General features: G+C 30.0%; 1 protein-coding gene and 2 long non-coding RNA genes across 5 annotated transcripts; 1 reads left to right on the forward strand and 2 right to left on the reverse strand.

Moving 5' to 3' along the window:
• Positions 1 to 1556: 1556 nt before the first annotated feature.
• On the reverse strand, positions 1557 to 25595 carry CAH1 (carbonic anhydrase 1). 3 transcript variants are annotated; one of them, XM_086904463.1, is made up of 7 exons: positions 25075 to 25537; positions 15995 to 16195; positions 11866 to 11987; positions 8712 to 8807; positions 5723 to 5837; positions 4865 to 5043; positions 1557 to 3988 (listed from the first exon to the last, which is right to left on the reverse strand). In XM_086904463.1, the coding sequence occupies exons 1-7, from the start codon at positions 25112 to 25114 to the stop codon at positions 3920 to 3922; spliced, it is 822 nt and encodes a 273-aa protein (XP_086760589.1). In that variant the 5' UTR covers positions 25115 to 25537; the 3' UTR covers positions 1557 to 3919. The 3 variants fall into 3 exon arrangements, with proteins under 3 accessions (XP_086760589.1, XP_086760591.1, XP_086760590.1); XM_086904465.1 differs by lacking the exon at positions 25075 to 25537 and adding an exon at positions 23301 to 23358; XM_086904464.1 differs by lacking the exon at positions 1557 to 3988 and adding an exon at positions 4546 to 4760 and having other exon boundaries at positions 25075 to 25595.
• LOC147658177 (uncharacterized) lies at positions 20049 to 23160 on the reverse strand. Its single transcript, XR_015291021.1, has 2 exons — positions 22892 to 23160; positions 20049 to 20532 (listed from the first exon to the last, which is right to left on the reverse strand). It is a non-coding gene; the product is annotated as an uncharacterized LOC147658177 (long non-coding RNA).
• LOC147658178 (uncharacterized) lies at positions 23315 to 23980 on the forward strand. Its single transcript, XR_015291020.1, has 2 exons — positions 23315 to 23480; positions 23554 to 23980. It is a non-coding gene; the product is annotated as an uncharacterized LOC147658178 (long non-coding RNA).

Genomic DNA, 25595 nt, shown 5'->3' on the forward strand with positions numbered 1-25595 from the left:
TAATCGTATTTAGATGAAATATATTTGTATCATTTTTCTACTAAGAAATATTTAAAATACTTTTTATTAAAAAATTTTTAAATGATTTTGGTAATTATACATTTTTATACATTTTATATATTAATGTAACATTGTTTTCTAGATCTGCTGAGCACTCTTAAAGACTTTTCTAATAACGATAATAAGATAATATGAAACATAAGAAGTATTTTGATAACTTCTTATCGAAATATATTTTCCTAATAAGAAAATCGAGAAACGGGGATAATAGGAAAACAGAAGAATGTATTACAATATTTTATTCTCTTATAGAATTATGTTTTCCTAATAAGAAATTTAGTCATATAGAAATAGGATAATAGAAGTGAAAGAGATATCGTAAAACCTTCTCTACGATCATGTTCTTCTAATAAGAGAATTCATTTTTCGACGCTTGAAGAACGTCGATGGAAGCTTTGTCGATATTGAATTAATATGCGCAAATTATTATTTAAATAATATTGATAATTTAATAAATTAAAGATTTAAATGTAAAATAAATAATATTAAAATATTAAAAGAATATACAATATAATTATTATTAATGAGAAAAACATTTTTATAAATTATTCTATTTATTATTCATTAATTAAATAATTAAAATAATATTATACAATATATTAATATGTAACAAAAATAATACATGTTTTAAAAAGTTGGTAAATTTGATAAATTATAAATTTATTTATAATTCTATTATATTAATAAAGTAAAAAAAAATAATAAATCAATTGTATAATATTAAAAATCATAAAGTTTAAATAAATTATATAAAAATATTCAATATTCGTTTAAAATCTGTATTATTATCAATATTATTTTAAATGCATAGATTCACGAACTATGTATATTTATTAAATGAGAAAGTTATATATCGAACACTGTTTAAAAATATCGGGCATTAAAAATATTTCAAATTTTAAAACTTTTCAAAAGATGGCCCTAGTTATCAATTCTTATTCTACTTTACCCTACCTTTAAAGAGGTACCTTTGGCACTCAAAAGATGGCACTAATGGTTAATTCTTATCTCTATCTTTGTCTCATTGTTTTCTATCCTTTATTTATATGTTTCATTTGCGGCACTCTACAGATGGCGCTGATTTCAATATTTTTACTCTATCTCTGTCCTCTTTTCGCTATTTCCTTTCTTTGTCTATACTTGTTTTTGACGCGTGACCAAGTCTTTTCAGAGATGCGGGCATGCAATAATCATCCAATCAAAAATCCTAGCACGCACTCGACCACTCTAACCGGTTTTCAGGTGGACGTGTACCATACCATAAAATTAACGGTAGAAACTCATCGCTGCACTTTTTTAACACGTCATAAACACATTGAATCTTTTCTTTAATTCGATCATAAGGAAAACTTACAATCTCTACTTTTTTATTCATAACAGTACGCCAAATTTAATATTTTTAATTTATCGTAAATTAATTTTATAAATAAACGTTATATAATTTTTTAATTCAACAAAAATAATATTATAGGATTTATAAATTAAAATCTAATATATAAATGTATTATTATCGCGAGATTTCTCGCAATCCTTTATTACCATTTTTCTTACATTTCTTTTATCACAGTCGATGCTACGAAATACATATACAGATTGCTTCTCACGTGCTTCAACAATAAATATACAAGAAAGACGAAAACTCAAAGAACGAACATTACCTACACATTTTCTATTATTGTATCCAGATAAATATTCATTAATCGCAAAAATATATGTTTCAGAAGAAAAAAAATATAGAAAGAAGAATAAAACTTTCAACACTTGTTTAGCTAACATACTGAAAGCTGATGCTTATTATTTTGGTACAAAGAAGGCTCTTTAAAGTTCCTGATCAATGGTCACAAATGTATTTAATCAGAATTGGGTATAATAATATATGAATAGATAATTTGAATTTCTTTTTACAATTCTATGCAAATTGGAAATTCTTCTAATGTGATTATACCTATAATTTACTCATGTACCGTTGTTTGATTTTGATTACATAATATAACAAAAAAGAAAAAATAAACAAGATATTATCGCGATAAAAGCATCTGTTACAAAAGGAAATTGCAATATGCAAAAAGGATAACTATGTTTGAAATTATATCAATAATCTCAAACACCAAAGTTGATATTAACGACATTATACAATAGTTATTTCACACAGGTGATTAAAAAGGCACATAGGCGTGCATAGTCTGAGACATGTCGAGTCAGCGTTTCGCTTGTGTATGAAAAACTTAGAAGGAAGATCGTAATTATCACGTGGAAAATATAAAATGACACCTCTATTTATGCTCGTCTAACCGTATCTAAAAATTCTTTAAACATTCTGTATTTGCACTTAACAATGTAAGAGCATTAATGAATTATTAAAATAAATAAATTTAATAAAAATTTCATGTGCATAATTAAAAATTTAAATTTCAAAGTGAAACATTTAAAAGTTAAAAATTTTAATAGATTTGAAATTTACAAATTCGATATGTTTAAAATTTAAGAATTCAAAATTTGAAAAAATGAAAAAGTTTAAAATTAAAAATTTCAAATTTATGATTTTTCAGAAATTAATGCATTTATCAAACATAATTCAACAACAATTTAAATTTTACGCTATAAGGGTCAATGTTTATCGCTCGACATCCTCGTGAACATTTACAAACTATTCAAACCGCAAACATCGATTATGAACGTCACACTCTTATATACGTGTAAACGTATAAATATATCATATAATTATCACACAGAATTTTAAAGAATATCTATTCTGCTTTTTAGATCCATCGAGGATCGACCAATAATGGACGGATCTTTTCTAGATTCTAGAATGTAAATTTAAAATATTTGAAAAATTTCAATTTAAAAATTTTCGGCAAAAATTGTCTGTTATAATTCGAGTGTATACGTCCTGCGTTAGTATGAATGAATATATATATAGGCACATCTTATTTTTAATTCGTTAAAACAAACAGTCGCATAATTCTCCAACTAAATATTTAATCCCTATTCTATGATAGTCAAGCGAAAATTCTCTCGTTTCGGCTACGTTTTAATTGCACTTAGAATCGAGGTAAAATGCTCTCATATTTGATTCTTTTGCGATTATCATCGAGATCGTGAACAACAGAATATCAATATATCTATTGGGCTCGTACATACAAAATACGCATGTATAACTATTTAAAATTATTATTCATCAAACGTTCTATGTATAGTGCCTTCGAAATCATTCTCAAATTTCATTTGTTACACGATTCTTTTGCCTTTTCGCATAACATTATTGCTGTCCATTAATTTCTATTATTCTTATTATAGCTCGTTGTTACGATTCATTTAAAATTCAATTTAAATTTAACAATTACTTAACAACTTATAATATTTAATACAATATGATCCTTCTATCTTTCTAATTTCTAACCTTAACCAACATTTATCATATTGAAATGAAATGAATTAAAAATTGAAATATGGACAGCACGAAATATCAACTATTCACACTCGATCGTGTATATCTTACTTAATAAATTCGATCTTATAGAAAATTTCTCAAGGAACATATCCACAGAAACACGCTTCTCTATCCACCACTCTTCCCGCAGAAAATCTTTTCTCGTCCTTCGTTCTCCCTTCTCCCAACCATCATTCCGGAAATCCTCGACAGACAAAGAAGGCACTTGGTTATCCCGGCGAGAAACGTCCACGATACAGAATGAAGGTTGAACGACGATGCATGGCTCGCGAGCATACTTGGAGGAGTCATTAAGGCCGCTCCTCCTCCATGGTCAATCTCCATGATGGCGGCCATTTCGCTTCTCTCCCGCCGTTTTTCGTTAGATATCGACTGATCTCGATGCATCATCGCGAGGGAACAAACTCAGAAGCTGCCGCACTCGCGCAATACGCGATTTCCGAGCGGCATCGGTGGACGGAAGTTGTTGATTACCTGCAACACAAAGGCGGCTGAATTAGGAAAAGCGGAACCGTGATTCCGCCGATTGAAAATTCATTCATTTTCATGAACGGTGTAACGGTTGACGCGACGGTGAAAATAAAAGGAAGGAGAGAAGGCGGGGAGAGAGAAGAGGAAGGAAAAAGATAGGTGAAGCGGTGACACCCTCGCGAGAAAGAAAGATCAATCGAAGTAAGAGAGTAACTGTTTGATGGGCGTTTCGTTCCCCGTCTTCGTGGATGAAACGATGAAAATTTATGATTTAATTAAATTTTGTTTAATAAATAATGAGGGAATAAAAGAGTGGAGAAGAATTGTTGGATTACTGAGCTTGTCAAAATTGGTTTCTAGAATTTTGTACATTTAGTAATATTAAAATTCAATTCTGTTTTGTTTCATACACCGAGTTGTGAAATTTTTGCTGAAAATATTTTAACATTATCTACTTTGGTTAATGGAGTTTCTTTGTTTTGTTTTTAATAGTCGCTAATTTATAGAAACAAAGAAGGAAACGCCTTGAAGAGCGAAATAAATCTGTTGGCGAGAAAAAATATTAGCAATTCATGATTTAATGAAGATTTTCCACGTTGATATAAATAAACGAATGAACTGTTCGTTTGTTATACTGCTATGAATCAATCATTGTTGCTATAAATATTTTATAGCGGGTGTAAGAGATCTTCGAGATTTGAATCAAAATTTTATTTGATCTCATTTAAAACTCAATGCTTCGGATTATAGATGCGTAGAATCTTGATTTTTTGATCTAATAAAAATTGAGAAAAATGAATAAATTAAATAACATTGAATTCTGAATGCAATAAGGCCAATTATTCAAGATATTCGCGTACATTCTATATAAACACTTACCGCTCCATGATTTTCATGGCAGGGGCACTCCTCACCACGGGAGAATTTACGTAAATTACGGAAAATATTTAATTGATGATGAGACACCTCGATGCATTTCTTAAAGAGGATCCAAGTAACGCTTTCATTGCAAGGTGGTGTCGTCAACGATCCCAGATACGTCCAATAGCCATTATCATCTGTAAAAATACATAAAAAAAAAAAATAAGAACGCGAAAAAGAAAAAAATTATTCCCAAAAAATTTCCAACAATCAAAACTGATATCACCACGATAAATCGAAAGCGGAAAATAAGACAAAGCTTACATATATAACTTCTTGCCCGATATATTAAACTGGCTGCTAATTTATTAATATGTGGAGCGCGAGAAAAATGGTGACGTAACTGCATTAAATAATAAAATAAAATAATGCGCTCGACTGTGAAGAATTTCTTATTAAAATGACCTTCGTCATTCTTCAAAGAAATCGAAAATAATCGTTAAAACGTATAAAGAAACGATTTATATCCGTCTCTCTTTCCTTGAAAGGTAATTAATAAATTTTTTAAAAAGGCGCTTGGAAAACAAATTTCCATCAAATTTTAAGCGAATCTAAACGATTGATGAGAGACATTTCGTTTGTGATTTTTTTTTTTAATTCATTTACCAGGATCGCGTGGCATAAATGATAAGCTTTCTTCCCTTTAAAGAATCAAGTTGCAAAAAATCGAATGAAAGTTTCAAACGAATCTTGTTTGCGGTAAATGGAAAAGAGGGGGGGAAAAACAAGGCGATTTTTCATCATGTAGTATTCTATAAAGACAAAGGTGACCTATTTGACATAAAAGGGAATGTAGATTGGCGATTAGATACTAACCGGGAAGGAGTTTACTGGGATCGATTGGTTCCGTAATTTCTACGACTTCGCCTTTGTGCGAGACATACGGCAAAAGGCGAGCGATCTTCTCCATTTCCTCGTGCGTCTTTCCCACCTGCAATGAAAACATTATGCAACACATTCAATATTAGAATAATTATATATATATATATATATATATATATGTGTGTGTGTGTTGTATGTTTATCAATAAAAAATTACGACGCGAGTTTATCAAATTTTTAGCGAATAATGGATAAAAAAGAAAAATCGAACGTATGAATAATTAATCTTAAAATAATTTTAAGTCTAGAAATATATAGCATGCACATAATCGTTCAATGAAAATATGAATTTTTTTTTATAAAGAACAATGGAATAAAGATAGAAACTAATTAAAATTAAAATTAAAAATAACGCCTAATTTATTAATTTTTCGATCTTAAAAAAGTTCTGCGCGTTATTATATTAAAAAAAAAAAAAAAAAAAAAAAAAAATGGATGCCATCATATAGTGGCTGAATTGAAACTTATTTTTCGACAAATTTATCGCCTGCAAAAAATTAAATCAAATTATCAATAGTTAGATAAAAACTGCACGTAAAACCGCGAAAACGCGTATTTATGCTAGAATTTCAACCGGTTTTATTAAGAACCAGTTAGAATATATGTTACTGAAACGCGCGAACGAGAAAATAAAATTTCTAGAAAAAACATGTGCAAGAGTACGAGAACCTGTAATCAGTCAAGCATAACCGATATTAATGACCGTACATTATCATTAGATCGTCAAATGTTCATCAGTTCGCAATAACACATACATAGATTACAGTTTGTCCAAGAGCTGTTAATAATGTAACTAGCGAGCACAATTTACAATGCTTTTTTTTTTTTTTTTTTTAGCCTCTACGTACACTTTAATTGCAATGGAACATGTGCATATATTACTGTGTAGATATGCATTTCCTCGATTGCTCTGAAAATACACAGTTAAACATAACGATCTATGCATTTTAAATTTTAAAACGAAGAAACATCGTAAGAATTGTGCTAATTATGAAAATTTGCTTTATTGATGATAAAATGTATCTACTGAAACGTCTTTTTTTTTTTTTTTTTCTTCTCTCTCTTCATTTTTTTTATCTATTGACAGACCATCGTCTAATGTATCGTCTATTTTTAAATTCAATGTCTCTTTTATTAATAGCTAAGGGGAATATTTTTTTCCACTTGGCTATTAATTTTTCCATTTTCATTTGCTTCTTCTCGTTATTATATTTTATTAAAAAATTATTTAACCAATTTTTGCAAATAAATATTAGTTCTGTCTATCTATACTCTTTGTTAATTGATGATCTTACATCTGGCTGGTATTGCCTCATAATTCCTTTTCAATCTGAGAGATTTTGCAAGATAAATTTAATAGAAGAAACACGTTTTCCTTTCTTTTTTTTGCGAAGTTAAGAAAAGATTAAATCTCACGTAATTGTAAAAATTTTTCTCAATTTATTTTACGATAGTTATTATATCTCTTATAAATGTGTCATAAAAGTATATTTTAATCGGAATGGATAGATTTACAGCGTTCATAAATGCTGTAAATTTTAAATTTTCAAATGCGGAAAATACACGCCTACGTATACTTATACACAACTACAATTTCTAATAGATTTCGTGCAATAATACACGAATAACCGTGTTGATCCGATTGATTACTACAAATTCAATGGAAATGAATTGGTAAATAATAACCATTGTAAACAATCGGTTGCACAATATTACTTTTCGAATTATCTTGCGATTCCACGCTCTAATGAACGATTGCATAATAAATGCACGTGTTCTCTTATGAAAAAATTCAAATCTTTTTATACACCTTTTGTAGGAGCGGAAAAATTTATTTTTAAATTAAAGACAGAACTCGTTAAAAATTTAATTTTAACAACAAAATTTCCATTTCGATTTAAACGAATTCCACATTTCGAAAACGATTGCAAACGATTACGAGTTTAAGATACGCCAATATATCCTGATCTCATCCAATCCTATTTTTATCGATTCCGTTTACTTTCAATCTTCATTTCTTAAATAAAAATTTCCGTTTCAAATTCTTCGAATTTTCCGTTCCAAATCTTCCTCTTCTCGCACGAAGATCGAGCAATTTCGATCATACGCAGAAAGTAGGAGGAAAGTGACGAAACAACCGGAAGTGAACGATTAAAAGTCGCGCGCCGAGCATGCGATTACGATTTGTCCTTGGCTACGCAATAGTCGACAAAAGAGAAGTTTTCACTCTTCCATCTTCGAAACAGTGGGATGCACGATCAAATACTTATGTAACGCGTCATCGAATCGATGATGAAGTGTCACTGTTACGGATTCTGCTTACGCTAGCTTACGAGGTTATGTAAAAGGTTGGACAACTATATGTAAATACGTTACCATGATGCATCCGTAGAAAAGGCATAAACAGCATCTAAACGAATTACGATCTTAAGAACGTAGTGTGTCGCCGTAGAGGATTTGTTGTCACGACACTCTGTTCCCTCGATTCTATTTGCCGATTATAACTCTGGTGAAAAGATTTTATTAGTTCGTTCAAAGTCACGTATTTCATTTTCTTCTACCATTCGTAGTTTTTTTATCTTTTGTTTTTGATTTCTTGTCACGAAATCTTTCAGACAATATTTCATTGCATATTTGAAACTCGTTGTCACCAGATACTTTCTATCAGTCATCATATTTCTCGACCATTGTCTCCGTTTAAAGACTTTAGAGATTACGTGATTTCGTTTTATATTACTATTTTCATTATTGTTTTATTATTGTATTATTTTTTTTTTTCCTTTCGCAAGATACGCTTTAAAGTTGTGTTTTGTCACGTGAAAAAATTGAAACTGACAGTGTATACGTGTATATATATATATACGTATAGATCAAAGCGACTGATGTAAAAAGAATACTTTGAAGTTTAGGCACAGAATGATTACCTTCAAAAATACGCCAAGAACAGCAAGACCATCGGATGCTTTTGCAGCTTCGGCAAATGTGTTGTATTTACTTGTGTTCCAATGCACCAGATGCAACTGCAATGTGAAAATAACGTACAATGTAAATGGAATTAAAATAAATAAAAGAAATTGCAACAATTTTTAAGATTATTCGCTTCCCTCTTTCGAAATTAGCAAAATTTTATAATAATTTAATTAATTAATAGAAATGATGGTATTCGATCAATAAAAGTTTCGAAATATACAAAATGTATATCTTAATGTTAATGCTAATATGATTCTCACATGCTGGTATAAAATATTAAAAATATATATATAAATATAAATATATAAAGAAACTTTTATAAAAATGATAACATCAAAGTTACCACGAGTCTGTTAATCGATGTAAATTATTATGTAATTATGTAAATTAATTAACATAAAAAAATCAACAAATAATTGTTAAAAGTTCACATATGCATATTTTTAAAAGATTTTCTAATATATTTTCCTTGTGATGTTTATATCATCTTGCCACAATAGATCTTATAAGTTAAACTCAATGAATATTTAATGACTTGTAGTAGCCGGAGGTAACGATCATTAGAGAATCATGCAATCAAGAAGAAAGTTGTTCTTTGATGTTCCATGAATCATCATAATCCTAGCTCCTTCTAAGCATCATAGAAACGAGTCATGGTTATGCCAACAAGTTTCTCAAATAATTTATAGATAAGATTTTCGTTGCGTTAGAATTAATTAACAGATAATTAATAGATAACTCGTTTCAATGGAATACAATCTCGTGATAGGATTGCAAAATATTAAATATTGCAGAATATTTAATATCAGCTCTTTAGTATGACAATATTAGTGAAAAATTTCCTAATTTTTATAAGTAAACAATTTTATAAATTTCCATTCATTTTTATGATACCAATTATCAAAGAGCAGACACAGTTATTTCTCATTTTCGATAATTTCACAAATTACAAATATGAAAATTAACTCAGTCACTCACTAATTCCGAATGAGAAATAATTGTGACACATGATTTTATTATTTCACGAAATTCTGAAATATTTTTTTTTTTTTTTTTTTACTTGTTACTATTACATAAAAAGAAGAACGGAAAAATTTTTTCCACTTAGAAATAATGATCGATATTATACAACTTGTATCTTTTTTCCATGACCTCTATAAACGGCTAATTGCAATTGCTTATTTGATTATCATATTCCATTACACGTAATAACCATATATCGTTTTAATATCTATCATTCTTCTTTTCATTCTTCTCTATATATACAATTTTACTTATTCAATAATAATCAATAAAATAATAATTTGTATACTCAGAAGATACTCAGCCGAATGATAGATCCTCTCCAACGCGTTCAAAGCGTCAAAGATCCAAAGGAGAATGGACACAGGGAACAAGTGTATTTCTTAGGATCGTCGAAGAATGGAGTCGCAACCTTTTAACATCGCATAGTTCGTCTGGTTGTTTTTCTCTAACAATTAATCATGAAAGAACTTCTTCTTCGCTGCGTAATCATTGCCTAGTTCCTTGCTCCTTCAACCGAAGTCATTTCTCACGAAGTTTAAACTCATGAAGTTTGAACATATCCTCTTTTACGTAATTTTATCGCAACTTCCATACAAACGGCATAGACAATTGTCATAATACTTTGTAATTCTTGAAACAGGAAACAAACGTGGATAATAACATGAAAAATTATTACCAAATTATTATACAGTTATTATGAATTTAATCGCTTCGTAAAAATTGCAATTTGATTTATAAATTTACAAAATTTCTTTACTGTTTAAGAAATATTTTGTATATATATATATATATAATTCTAACAATGTTTTTTAATTCGTCATTCATAACAAATTAAAATTTTACGATGAAAAATAATTACTAATAAATAAAAAGAAAGGAAAGGAAAAACTTTATCTAAAAATAACAGTATGAATCGATAAATATCAATAACATTCATATCAACGTTAATACGTCATTCGTATTATCTTTCATATTCGAAATCAAAGTTTATTTTTTTATTTTATTGTTCGCATGATTAATTATTTCGTTTTAAGTGAGAACTATATTCACGCTGTTTGTAATTTCGCAACAGCGATAAATAGATAAAAAGATTTTTTTGTCGTTCAATGCACTGTATATATATATATATATAATCAATATTAAAATGATGAATAAGAGAAATTGATATCAATTTCTTTTTACAACAAAAAAGATTAAAAGCACCACGAGTTTATTAATAACTATTGTGAATCGATCGTAAATTAAGAAATCAAACTAGCAAGAAAACGTGTTATTCAATCAAAAATATTCGAATTGAGATTCGTGAGAAAATCCATTTTCAACTCGACTTACGATAGCAAAGGGTTAAAGATCCGATTAACGAGAAAACTGGTTGGTTGGAATCTTTCTTCCACTCACAGACAACGAGATACACGCGTTCAGGAACAAGGTCGAGTCAAGAAGTTCGTGTGATGGGTGATTGTGACGCGAATCATGTCCCCTGATGGTGAATTATTAAACGATCCGAAGCCAGACGCTCGTCGTTGGGAATGTTTAGAGTGCACGGTTAATCGGTGATCCCACGTGCGTCCTCTTAAAATCGTTTACAGCATAGCCTCCTCGTCTCGTGTTCGTGAGGGGAATCGAGAAAGATTTCCAGCGTTTCAGAAAAATATCCACTTCTTCGGAGTATTATTTATTCTTCGTGTTTTCTACTTATATATCTAATGTAACGTGAATCTGCGTTTAGAGAAACGAAAATTTTGACAAGCGAACGAAATTCGTCACTGTCACATTTCGGATAACGGAGATTGTGATAGAAATTGGACTATGGATATTGCACAAGGTCCAATTGTTAAGGACGTCAGCATAAATGATTAAAGACCATAAATGATTCCTCTTCGTTTTTATTGCGCTTTCATTGTAGAACTGTTCTTAAGTCAATTTTTACCAATCAATTATATTTATGATGATAAACCATAAGCACCAAAATAAAATTTTCCAATTTGGAATTTGTTATTTTTTTCATGCAAGGAGTGTGGATTGCTATCTCTACTAAAATTCAATATTTTCAAGAATTAATTATCTTTTAAATAAACTAACCTCTCCTGCGAAGGCTTGTCCATTCACAGTGTGCTCGGATCCCCTCGAGTCGCTGCATCCCCAGTGACAGTGATATTGTTCCAGTTTGTACACGTCGTCCATTAAAGGTCCGCCACTTAAAACTGTAAAAAAAAAAAAAAAAAAAAAAAAAAAGATCATTACAAATTTATTCCATTGTACGAAACAAATATGCTAGAAATAAATGTAAACTAAAAATGGAAAACAACGTATTCTCTTGATCTTGAATTTACCATCTTCAAACAGTCAAAATTTATCAACGAATGTAAAATCTTCGTTTCCTTTGAAAATACGTGTAATTTTTCGTCGACACCGTTAACGCGTGAAAGAATCTCTAATTTTAGTTAATCCGACATTTCTGTTGTGTAACGTGAAAACAGAAGTCAGAAAGGCTTCCATTACGGCGACGGGGCGAACGCGGATCGTTTCAGCATGTTAAATTACAGGATACGCTTGATTAGCCGAATTACGCGAACGATACTGTCGAGGGGATAGTGGAGAAACCCCGCACGCGTCATAAAGGTTAAACAAGATTTATGGGGGACGGGTCAGAGTTGAACGCTCGAATCGACGAGTACGCTTTTCGAACCGGATGAAGAAGATCACCTGGTTCAATTGAATATCAATATATGATGTATTGCAATTTAAGGTTTTTTCTTTGAGGAATCTATACAAATTTAATTAACTATCCGGGGAATCATACTTTTGATCAGAGTTTGTTATTATTTTTAATTAGGATTATCTTTATATAAAAATTTGATTAGAAGGATTTTCAACGTACCATCGAAAAAATTAAGCAGTATGTATAAATAATGTATTATATCGCATTATTTATGTACTTTATTTTATCTTATCGCATAAATATTGTAACATTATCACATTCATTATTTTAGTATTATCGTTGTAAATTGTGTGTTATCTTTTGTAATGTTCTTGCTAATATGTGTTTTAATTGTTCTATACAATACAAATTTTTGAAATCAACGTTTACGCAGTTTTGAGAAAGATCTTTTCACTGCTTGATTATCGTAAGATTAAGAAATCCTTGCTCATGACTTTTAATAAATTATCATTAATGTTACGTTACACAAGTATTCTACAAGTGTTCTAAAGTTCATTCGAATATAAAATGTCATCTGTTTAAAAAGAGATTCGAAGAGATTGCGAAATACCGGTATGAGAGATTCGATCGTCTCATTTGTTTTAAAAATATAAATAAATAAATTGAAATCGTGTGGACATGCATGTGTGGTGGTGTCAGAAAAAATTGAATTACGAAAGATGGAAATGTCAGAGATATTGCAATGAAGATATTACGTGGCAAGTAAAGTTTCAACGAGGTTTGTAATAGACAAATGAATAGTCACGTTCAAGTGTAACAACAATACGTATTCAAATTTTTATAATAAGCTTGTAGCACTTTTGTGCCATTCTTATAACTAAAGAATCTAATAGCTCATTGAATAACACACAATATAACGATAACATAATTGTTTTCTGAAGGTAGACAAGTGCAAATAAGAAACAGACGTGTGTTCTCGCCTATTGTTTAAACATATATTTATCCTGAATAAAAAAGAAAAAGAGGAAGCACGAGTGTTGTATCGATGTATTGGGCCATCGATTCCTTGAAACATTGCTCCATTTCCATCGTGCGAGAACGTTTCTACCGCGTATGAGCACGCATAATGCGTCACGAAATAGCCGTCCTCGTTTCGAGCACACACCTCGCGAAGGTAAAAGCCTCCTCGACAAGCACGAAACTGCCATTGAAACGTTCGAGGGAAACGCGAACGACCAACGATCCGCTTTGCACTCGTTCATTACGTTCGACGACTCTTCCTTCCATACCAATTACGTATTCTGTTTTCTCGTGCGATCATTTCCTATCATTATCTCTATTTCGTGGCCACTCTTATTCGATTTGCAATTTCTAACCATCTTCGACCTGCTTCGATCACGTTTTTTATCTATTTATTTATTTATTTTTAAGTAACGATTTCTTATTTTGTGATATAAAAAAACGGAAAAATAACGGAAAAATAACGGAAAATAGTTCATGATTTACGATTTCGAATTTCGAATTTCGAATAGATAGAATAGAATTAAAAATACATTGTTTTAATTTGAATATTCAAATGCTTTCTTAATATGTATATTTATGTAATCGATCGAGCGACTCTGTTCTTACACAATCATTTTTTTAAAATGAATATTAAATATTAACCTGTTGCCTAAAAATACGGGATAATCGTATTTTTATTGGTATCTTAAACTTGTCCATTTTTTATATATATTGTATCTTATTACTCAATTTTAATCCTCCATCGAAGCAAGTTTTTTATTAAAAATTTATCTGATTAATATTTCAATTCATTATACACCATGAGACAACAAATTCGTATCACGAGAATTCTAGGAATTACTAGACGTTGAATCCTTAGGGATCACTAGATATTTTTTCATTTTTAAAACCATTTCATAAAATTAAATATCTACCTGACATAAAATATTCACTATTTCTATCCACTAAAAATTGAAATGATTCTATGTAATTCTATTTCGAATTTCTGAATTAACAATAACAAAAAGAAAAAGAAAATTATTTATCATTTCATGGACAAATCGATTAAAACATCAATCGATTGGGAATGATTACAATGCAAAACAGATTTGCAAACGCAAAAAACTAATTTTGGCACAGAGTTACAATATCAGAGACTGCCTAACGTTCAATATATTATATTATATTTATAGAACTCCCTTTTGTCCGTATCAACTTACTCGAACAAATTACTCGTTCGATTAACAAGTGGATAAGTTTCAATCTACTCAATCCATACTCAAATATAAATTGTTTCTTTTAGAAAAATTTTTTTCTGCTCAACCAGGTCTTCGATATCGTAGATAAGAGTGGTAAAGTACAGGATAAAGTTTTACAGCCACGAGATTTACGTTATGACGAAATGCAAACGCGAGCTTTCCCTCTGACGGATTCCTGTTAGGCTCTCACAATGTCGGAAATGGACGATTAGAGCCACGTTTCGTGGCTCCTGCATGCAACCAATTAGCTTCTGTTCGCGGTTAATGCTGAAATCTACTTCGAACCGCTTCAAATTAAGTCCGTCGAGCTTCATGGACTAATATTTGGGCCATCTTGATCAAAACAACATCATATATATTCCCTTTGGCCAAGATTCGATCGAAATTAGTTCGAATTAATAATCCATACAATGATACATTCTATATTTATAATTAGACAAGAAAAAGATAATTTTAATCGAATTTGAATTTAAAAGAAAACGCAAGAAAGGATAAAATCGCTAAGAAATTTATCACGGATTTATGTGTTTTTATTTATTTCATTAATAATCGAGATAATGGTGTTTGAATATTAAAAGTTTATCCGAGAAACTCATTCTTCATTTTTGAAAGACGTCTTGTTGCTAATACACTGATAATTATCTTATTACAAAAAATTAAATTTTTTTCTTTTAATACACGCCTCATCCATCATTTTAATCCAGTTTTTTTTTTTATTATCACAATTATTATTATAAAATATATTTTTCGACAAAGATCGAATGTGAGAATGAAAAACAAAGATTTGAAAAAAAGATTCTTTTTCCACAGGATCTCTGATCAGGGGACATATTTGCATTTCACAGTCGATCTGCAATTCAATGCTGGGGATCGAAATTGTTCTCACAGCGTGTACCGGACTTTTCAACTAACGAACGACTTCTTAGTTCCGCATTTAAATGCACGAACGAGCGTCACGATACGGCGTTTCTTAACCCCAAAAAGCTTTCTTTACCACCCGAATGATAAATAATATCCTCGGCCAAGCAACGATATCGCGAGATAAGTTCGTTCAACTAGTTGACAAGCATTCCTATTACACTGACGTGAGCGATTATATATATATATATGAAGCAATCTATGCATTGAATTTTTAATGCTATATAATATTCCGTATTTTATCGACTAATTATATTTTTTCAAATGTCTTTGAAAATTTTTGTCGTAGAATTCCAATCGTTCAAATTCACCGGATCAAATTTGAAATTTAACCAATTTAAAAATGAGAAGGTTTGAAAAATGAACTTACATGTGCCCTCGCCATCGGTGTCCATCCGCCAGCAGTAACCCGGATTAACGAGTTTCCGGGATGCGGTTGCTGGATACTTCCAGCGCAAAGGTTTGCTACTTAAAGCCTCGTGATCGGATTCTACTTTATCGGTTTCGATATTGACGGGACTCTGCCTCGATCCTGCAGCCATCGGGAACTTGGACACCCATGTGCTTGGCCCTGTAACAAAAAGATAAATATTTTAATTAGTTTGATTATCTCAATTGTGTGGACGAGACACGATGAATTTGAATCATTTCGTTAATCACAACCGTGGTGTTGTGTACAAAATGATTGTACAATTTTATAATTTTATGGTATGCCAAGCTAAGATTAATATACAATTGATATGATTAGATAAAGTATTAAAAAGGAGTATTAATCATGTTAGTTTCATTGATATTTATTAAGAGCTTTGTATGTAATTCCTGAAATTCTGTACGATTATCCTTTTTTTATTCCTTTATATTTTAGATATATGAAGGAATTAATCAATGTTAATTGAGCATTTGTTCTTTTTTAACGAGAAGAAAAAATACTGCTGTGAAAATTAATATTATGCGAGATTAATTTATAGAATTATAGAATTAAATATATTATAATATTAATGATTAACGATACAATTTTTTAAAAAGAAAAAATTCCACTCGTTATATCGATCATAAAGTCTGTAAAATATCTCGACGTCGAATTATGATCCTAGATATAACACGATTTCGCAAGCGATCGAAACTTTGCCAATTATCTAGAAACGAAAGAAACGCAATGGAAATTCGACGAAGATTCGAAGATAAGGATTTATCGTGTTTGAAATAATGCTTTGAAATCCAGCCTACGACACTTTAAACGAGATAATACAGGTTGATAATATACAGTTTAATCATAGATCACGATTTTGCAATAGATAATGATCGAGACGCCAGCAAAAAATTTCGAAAGTTGTTCACTCTTATTTGTACACAGTATATTCTTTTTTATCCATCATCCTCATCGTATAGTTTATCATCGTATAAATATTGAAACTAAGATTACATTTTTAAATTATGATTTAAACGTGCTTGAACAAGTTTGATTTCATTTTCTGAAAAATTTTTCATTTACTATTTCTCTTAATACCAAGGATAAAAATATAATCGATTATTTAACTTTTGAAAAATAGAAAAAAAAAAACCTGATGGAACTCAAGATTAGATTTTGTGCGAATGAATTATCATGTCTAATATATAATAAAAATATATATTATCTGTTTTTATTTCAATGATTATTTCTTTGGAAATAAATAATTTATCGATAAAGTAAGTTTATTGCATTGGTTAAAAATAAACAGAGTTTGATTCGATAGGTCGTTGGACAAGAAAGTGAATGATAATGGCACGCGAATAACAAGCGCTGATTATGTAATAGTAAACGCATCGAAACAGCGTGTATTGGTCCAGATAATCAGAATAAATTATTATATTGATTTAAGACTCACGTTATCACGGATGCACGCGTCACGTGCTACTACATAAACTTTCATCTTATCGTGACACGCGATTCTGATATTGGTCGTGATAAGTTTGCCTACTAAACGTCCTTCGATTAAGCGTTACTTAGAATAGTGATTGTTTTTTTTTTTTTTTTAATCGATATTCTTTTCCTTTTCGTTTTCTATTCATTGAATTTTTTGAAATCGTTTTTTTTATTCTAAACTTTATAATAAAACTTAAGTTTATATTTTGATGTGATGAATGCTTTTTGAATAGCAACAAAATAATATCGATAACAAAAAATGGAGAATAAACTTTTTCTAAAAATTAATTTTCAAGGTAACCGAATTAGAAAATTGGCCAATTTTACTTGACTCCTTGACTTCGTTTAAGCGATACGATTTTATTCTACAGTGTTTCCTATTTTCACATTATCTTCTATCGATAGTTTATTCGTATCTAATCGGAAAATTTCGTTTTTTTGCTTGTTTGCCACTTGAAAAATTTTTCATACGCGATGCACTCGAGAAAAATTTGTTTACATCTACTTTTTCATGAATCACTCCCTTTAAGTACACTCTGAATATATAATTAAAATAAGTATATACGTGTAATCAGTTATTAAAATACAATTCATACGATTCATCGTTAATTTTGAATAAAAACTTTTGCATAAGCTTTCAACAATTGTATAAAAGCAAATGCTGTAAAATTTATATAAAAAATTTAAATAAATAACTAAAATTAGAATTTTAAAAGCAGTTGTAAAAATAGTTTTAAAAAAGAAGACATAGATAGAGCACGAAAGATAGAATTGGAAGAATTGATCGTCGAGTGGAAATTTAAAAGCGAAAAGAAAAATAAGTATCGAATTTAAGAAGAAAGAGAGTATTTTACTTAGTTAAGTACATATCAGTAGCAAATTATTATTTGGCTACATTGGCTACAATTGATCGAGCGATATGAAGAGTGATGAAGATCATTTTCGGAGAGGGATAGGTCAAGGAGGATTTTTTCGTGTCAAGATCATGTGATATTACACCACGATATTTTTATCGCGAGATTTTGCAACAAACAGATTATAAAAAAGAAGTACATGTGCGACTGAAGTGAACACAGATAAAAATGAACAACACCTGAAGATACAAAGGAAGTTCAGATTTAAATATTTTACTATTTATTCTTGTAAAAAAATCGATCTTTCTTTCAATTTTCTTAAAAAATATACTAAATTCTTCAAAACGTGTAACTAAAATTTTCAATTTTATTATTTAATCATCTAATTCAAATTATTTTTCTGTAAAAAAAAAAAAATATATATATATATATAAAATATTCTCTTAAAAATTTAAATATATTCTTTTTGTTTACCGCCATAATCACGCCACATATTCTCCTTTCTATTTATAGAATTTTATTGGCACGATTTGATGGTTCGATTTTGCGACATCCTTAACAATGGACCAAACACGAAACACGTGACAATTCATACGATTCTCAACGAATCACAACTTGGCAAAGTTTAAATTTCATCAATCGTAATTTTTTATGCATTACGAACGTCATTGCGCGTTTTCATTTTATTTCTCATTAAATAATCATCAATATTTCTAATTAGCGAACCAACGTCATCCGTTTCAACTTTACAAGGTTAATTTACCAAATGAATATTTTTTATTCCTTTTTTTTTTTTGTTTTCCTTCTTTATTTATCAACGGCAACGAGTCAATTATTATTCTTCGAAAAGTGTGGCATGATCGTCTGTTCGTCCCTGGGATGGGAAAAAACAGTTGTAACATGCAGACGTTCTTTTATCACACGTTAGATTCCCGCGTGTTTTACAGCTGCGAAACAGCACGTGATGATGACATAATGCGCGCGACGTAACCACGATTATACTTGGTACGAATAATATTATACGCGTTATTAATTTGCAAAATGCCCTTTATAATGCCCGATCGATCGTCATTTTTCTTCCCAATTTCCCGCCAATTTGCACAAGATATAAAAAGATTAATTAGAAAAGATGAATTTTGATTCGAGATAAACGATTAATTTTTCTCTATTTCTCGTAACGTTGTAGGTTAACGTTCGGCTTGATTAATCATTTCCGCCATTTTTTTCTAATTTATCGCAATATGAATGAATAGATATGAATAGATAGAAAGATATGTTTTGAATCAATGAATGATGAATTTTTTGATATATGTATAAACTATTTAACATTTATAGTTTGATTGTTCGTTTCCGCCATTTTCTTCTAATTTGTTGCCGAGATATGAATGAAAAGATGTATTATGAATCGGATACGATTTATTAAATTTCTAAGAAATTTTTTCTGAGATGATAATTGGTATTGAATATTCGAAGGTTAAATTTCTGAGTAATAAAAAATTCGATAATACTGTCAAAGAACCTAATACATATAAATATATACATACATTACATATGCTTGGAAAGTGATATAAGCGGTTATGGAATTCTGGTTCAATAATTCCGGTTCTGTAGAATTATAAATATTCTACACATCATCTCCACTACACAAATACAATTTTTCATATGAATTTTCCTTTCTCTTTTTATGCTTTTTTATATTTACATTTTTCTTCTATTTTTTGTATATATGTATCATATTACATAATAATTTATCAAATAATGCATTAATGTTTAATAAATATATATATATTATTATTGAAATGATATCAAAATGCAGCCATCATTCAGTTCCACACTAACGAAGACTAATTCATCATGGCGAAGATGTTTGACGCGTCTTCCGGCCATCTGAATACACAATTCAATCCAGCATCTCTCCTATGCTTGTTGAGGACCTCCATTTATCGCGATCACAGAGCCCGCCGCGATTCGTGTAGAAAAATATCTGCTCGAGGTCGTCGAGAACTGCTCGAAGGTTCGTTCAACCTTGCCGAAGTCACGAGCGTAAACGTTGCGTCTCGATCAACGATTACGATTTCGCAGTGAATTTCTCCTTGGACCTTGCACTCTGACCTTCTTAATAACTCATCACCGAGGCCAATTCGTGTTTTGCTAAATGAAATGGCAATATTGTCGCATGAAAAACCGGACGAAAAGTTAAAAAGAATCAAGGTGCTTCTAGAAAAATTAAATTAAATGTTGAAATAAATTAAATTGGTGGATTTGTAACCTGAATTAAAAATTTATAACGAGATATTTTTTGAATGATATTTTTGACGTTATTGTACGCATATAATTATAAAGTCGAATTTTTTAATAAATAGGCGTGAATAATAGCCACACCTTTTAAGTAAACCGGATAAGAAAGATGACGCGTTGCGTCTTCCTGTTCGTACTATTGTGTACCATATTTGATGACATATGTCCATGCGACGACTTTAAACTAAGCTTAATTAAATTAAATCGTCGTTTCAATCTGCGTTGCTGATTAATTATGATTTTTACAGCTTTTTTCAAAAATTAAAGGAAAAAATTAATTCATTTTATGATTTCATAATTGAACATCGTAATTATAGAATTTTAATTATTTTTATTCAAAAATTGAATCATCGAGATTAGTCTAAGTGAAACTAGATATCGTATACTGATGAAAACAGTATATGAAACACCGAAATCAATATATGACTTTTATGTCTATAAGACAATCATCAAAATTTCATTCGTTTTGTTCTATTTCTCCACATTTCTGTCCAATTCTAAATAGTTCCAGAAGAAAATACAAGTGATTCAAGTATGTAAAAATTGCGTTATGAAAACAACTCTCGATTCTTTGAAAATTTTTCAACAGAGTTTTTTTTAAATTCTCTTCAATTATTAATTAGATTATTTATCTTCTTTTTCATTATGAAAACTTGGCTGCAGGCTACTTTTTCATAAGCGATCTGTATAATCAATCGATTTAACAAAGATCATCAATGACTGTATTCCAACGAAATATGATATTGTATAAATAAAAATCAACAATTGCGCAAGAAATAACGCAGAAACATCAACTTCGATCCTTTTATGGCCCGATTCCTGTTTGACCCGAATTTCTCGTTAATTATAGCAAGAAAAAAAAAGAAGAAAATAAGGAAAAGAAAAAAAATATTCGTATGAATTTCAACGAAAGTTTCGAAGTAGTCAAGAACAATAAAATGATCATATCAAGGATTTCTTTCTAAAACGCAACACGTGTCTGCAATTAAAAGCCTGCAGCCTAAAAAACTTTACTTTCACAAGTTATACCATTCTGAATATTTATCTTCCATTTCATTTCTTAATTTCTCCGCGATTCTCGAATACATTACATTATTAATTCTATTCCAATATCTAATTCGATATTTTTCGATATTCGTAATTATCCGTTTATTCATAATTATTCTACGCGGCAAAATATTCACGATAATGACGCGATAATGAAAAAGATAATATGAATTGATAATTAAATCGATAATCGATAACGATATTCAAATTGATCAAAATAATCGATTCTCGATTAATTCCCGTGTCGATTAAGCGCCATAGTTTTAAATTGTCGTAATAATTGTCGCAACTTCTGGTTATGATCGAATGTCCCGTAACGATAAATATTCGAACTGATTGCCATTTCTCGGCCGAATCACCGGTACATGCTCGAAAAGTCAAACGACTTAATCGTCGATCTGCACGCCGGTAAGGAATTTATGCAAATCACAGTATCCGCCAGACTTCGCGATTGCGCCGGTTCAAAGATAGCGCTGACAAATTGGCCCCAGATTAAGGGCATTTCGGAGAGGCATGCACGGTAACCGGGTAAGGCGAAACAAAACTGGGTCTCTGACCTCTAACACACGCTTTCGTGTATACGTTTCACTTCGTTCTCTCTTGTGAGTATTTGCATCGAAAATATGCACGTCAATATCGCTCCGGTTGCTTAAATATTGACATTTAATCATGCGTAAAAAATGATTTATTTATCGTCGATTTAACCGGTTAGTTTCTCTTCGTTTAATGAAAAACTACCGGAACGATACGAAATTAACTATGATTCGATATAAGTGAAAAAAAAATGATTGTTTTTAGAAAGATATTTTGTTTTCCTTGATTGAATATTTTTTTGGCAAAAATTTCCAAATGAAATATAAATGTTTATTATATCGCGATTAGCAGATATAATAAAATTGAAATGTATATATCTCGCAGTGAATTTTGTATAATGATAAATTTTTCACAATAAATATTTATCAAATTGAACCGAGATCTCATTTTATTTCGACGATCTATTTACGATTTATACGTTTAATTTGGATCACATTTAAGCATGTTATACAACGTCTACATCTCATTGCCGATATATTTAATTATTCATTATTCATCGCATAGTGATGTGTGTAATTGATTACATGTATATGTATACATTCTCGTGCACAACCGACTCGATAAAGCATACCATTCTATCTTTCAAGTCACTATTGCAGTTGTAACAACTACTACATCGATGTTCCTCGTTCTTTAAGCACTTAGGTATTTCGCGCTCATGACCCTCTCGAATTAAAGACGTGATATTCGACTACAACGAACACAAGAAACAACGCGTGCGTGTTCGTACCTCGTTACCAACGAACAACGTTCTCTCTATTCTCGTATTATGCTTACGTGTTATGGCTAACACATTGTACGACACGTTCTAACGCGATTCATACATATTTGAGGTTATCCACGCTCGTATGTGTCAGTACACGCGGATTTCAAGTACACTCACAATCACTGGTCAGAATAATATACAGAAACGTCTATACTCGCCAGAACAGGTGCATCGGCCTGAAGTACAACCAGGAAAATTATTGATTTTCGTTTACCTACTGAGCCGGTTGCTGTCCCGTGCTAGCATGGCGAATGCAACGCCGTCCCTTGGCACGACTGGGACGCCCTGTATTCGAAGACAATGGCCTTAGGTCAGTGAGCCTGGTGCCATCGTGACACCGTGTAAATCGAACCTGGCCCGAAATGAGAACCGATATGTTATCACGGATCGAATAGTAACTTTCTCCATTCTTGTTTCCAGTTTCCGTTTCAATATTAAAAAAATAAGATCGGCAATAATATTTGCAGGAACGATCGTTCGATAAATTGTTGTTTTTCAAGAAAAAGGGAGAATACTGGAATGTTTGGTTATGTTTGTTAAAAAAAAATTCCTAATCTGTTTTATAATTATAATCAAAATGGATATTGTATAATAATAAAAACAATAGAAGAAATCACGATACAAAATAAATTAATTGAAAAGATACGCAATAAAAACTAATTGATTAATGATATCGATTTTCAACAGAATCATAATTCAAAATAAAAAAGATTAGAAAATTTTTAGCGAATTTTTCTTGCAAATACTAAATATAATATTTGTATAAAGATTTTTTAAAGATTGTTTATTTTTATAGAATTAGAACAAAAATATTAAGTGATATTTTATCGATATCATATTCTTTGTATTTATGAAATATTATGATTTGCAAAATTATAAATTTTCAGAAATGTACATGTCATTTTTAATTGACGTACATCGGTATTGTTATAATGTATTTATATCAGATATTTCTTTTTATTAGATAAACAAAGGTATTTCAAAATCATAAAAATGATTGCATCAAACGCAATTGTTATTTGATAAAAATAAAAAATTATGATAATAGGATAATATATTGTGAAATAACGCAGAGATTGAAGTTCACGCAGAATAAAACAATAAAAAGAATAAAAACAATAAAATTCATTATTCTTCATAGAAATTGAATTTATCACATTCTAATTTTTTAAAAAATCTAAACATATTAACGAAGATTAATGTTTCACAACTATCTTTTTAAAAAACACAATTATGCTTATTATATATTTTAATGTAATTTTTTTTTATTATGTAGAGATTATATTCGTTGTTTTTACGAATGATATCGTGAATAGAATACATGAATAAAAAATTAGAGAAAAATAAGTAGATATTTTCATTGGCTAGAAAAATAATTTTATAATATATAAAAATTCATGATACGTAAAAATTATAATCGATATGAACATTCAATTTTTAATAAAATATATTTATAGATAACGCTAAATAAACTATAATTATTTTTTTAAATTATTTAACTTATTTAGAAAAGTATGAAATATAGAAAAAAAATTTAAGATAGATCTCGAACATTAGAGCGACTATTCGAATGATCGATAATGCATCAACTCTCGCTTTTCATTACAAGATTTATGGAATACCTAACGGATATCACAACATGAGTTATAATTTTAATCAATGATCATATTAAATGGTAAAAAAAGAAAAGGAATATATAAACATGTTTTCAATTGAACAAATTAAAACAGTTGAGATAAATGAAATATAACTGATTATATTACTTTTTTTTATAACACAATTTTTATATCTATCGACAACATTGCTACTTTTTCTATCTTTGATATACCAGAGAAATATATAAAAATTTGAATATTTTATTATTCGATGTAAATAATGCAATAAGTATATTAATATAAATTTAAACGCAAAAATATGTATATCTGTCATATGTTCTTTTTTGTACTCGATTCATATGACATTTATATATAACCAAAAAGAAGACTCACCATTTTGGACAGAGTAATCCCATTCGCTTTTGTCGGCCATCTCGTAAAGGACGATCACCTTATTGAAAATTCAGATCCGCGAAATTAAGATCCGAGTAGAGTTTACTGCCGGTCGTCTTGTCGGTTTACAATTTTTTATTAAAAAAAATATGTCACTATATTGCGTTTTTTTTTCAATTTATTATATTCGCGAGTCGTAATTATCGATAATTTATCGATTAGATTCACTATCAATCGATTTAAAATCAAAATAAAATCGAGAAACAATTGTCAAATACACCAATCGTTGACTAACTTTTAACTTTTTTCCGTGTTACAAATATTTTCGATTCATGGATATAAAAGTTCTGACTATATCAATATTAACTTTTTGAAATATGTATAAAAATTTTAAGAAAATTATTGATATCTATTAAAGATTGAAACAGTAAAACGACTCACAACACAAACCATCCACGAATGCGATGCCGGCCGGCCAAGTACTGGATTTTATACGTATGTCGGTCACGTGACTCTTACTA

The sequence above is a fragment of the Apis florea genome, unplaced genomic scaffold, assembly GCF_048593485.1.
Source record: "Apis florea isolate Af1SG1 unplaced genomic scaffold, ASM4859348v1 contig_2350_pilon, whole genome shotgun sequence".
NCBI lineage: Eukaryota > Metazoa > Arthropoda > Insecta > Hymenoptera > Apidae > Apis > Apis florea.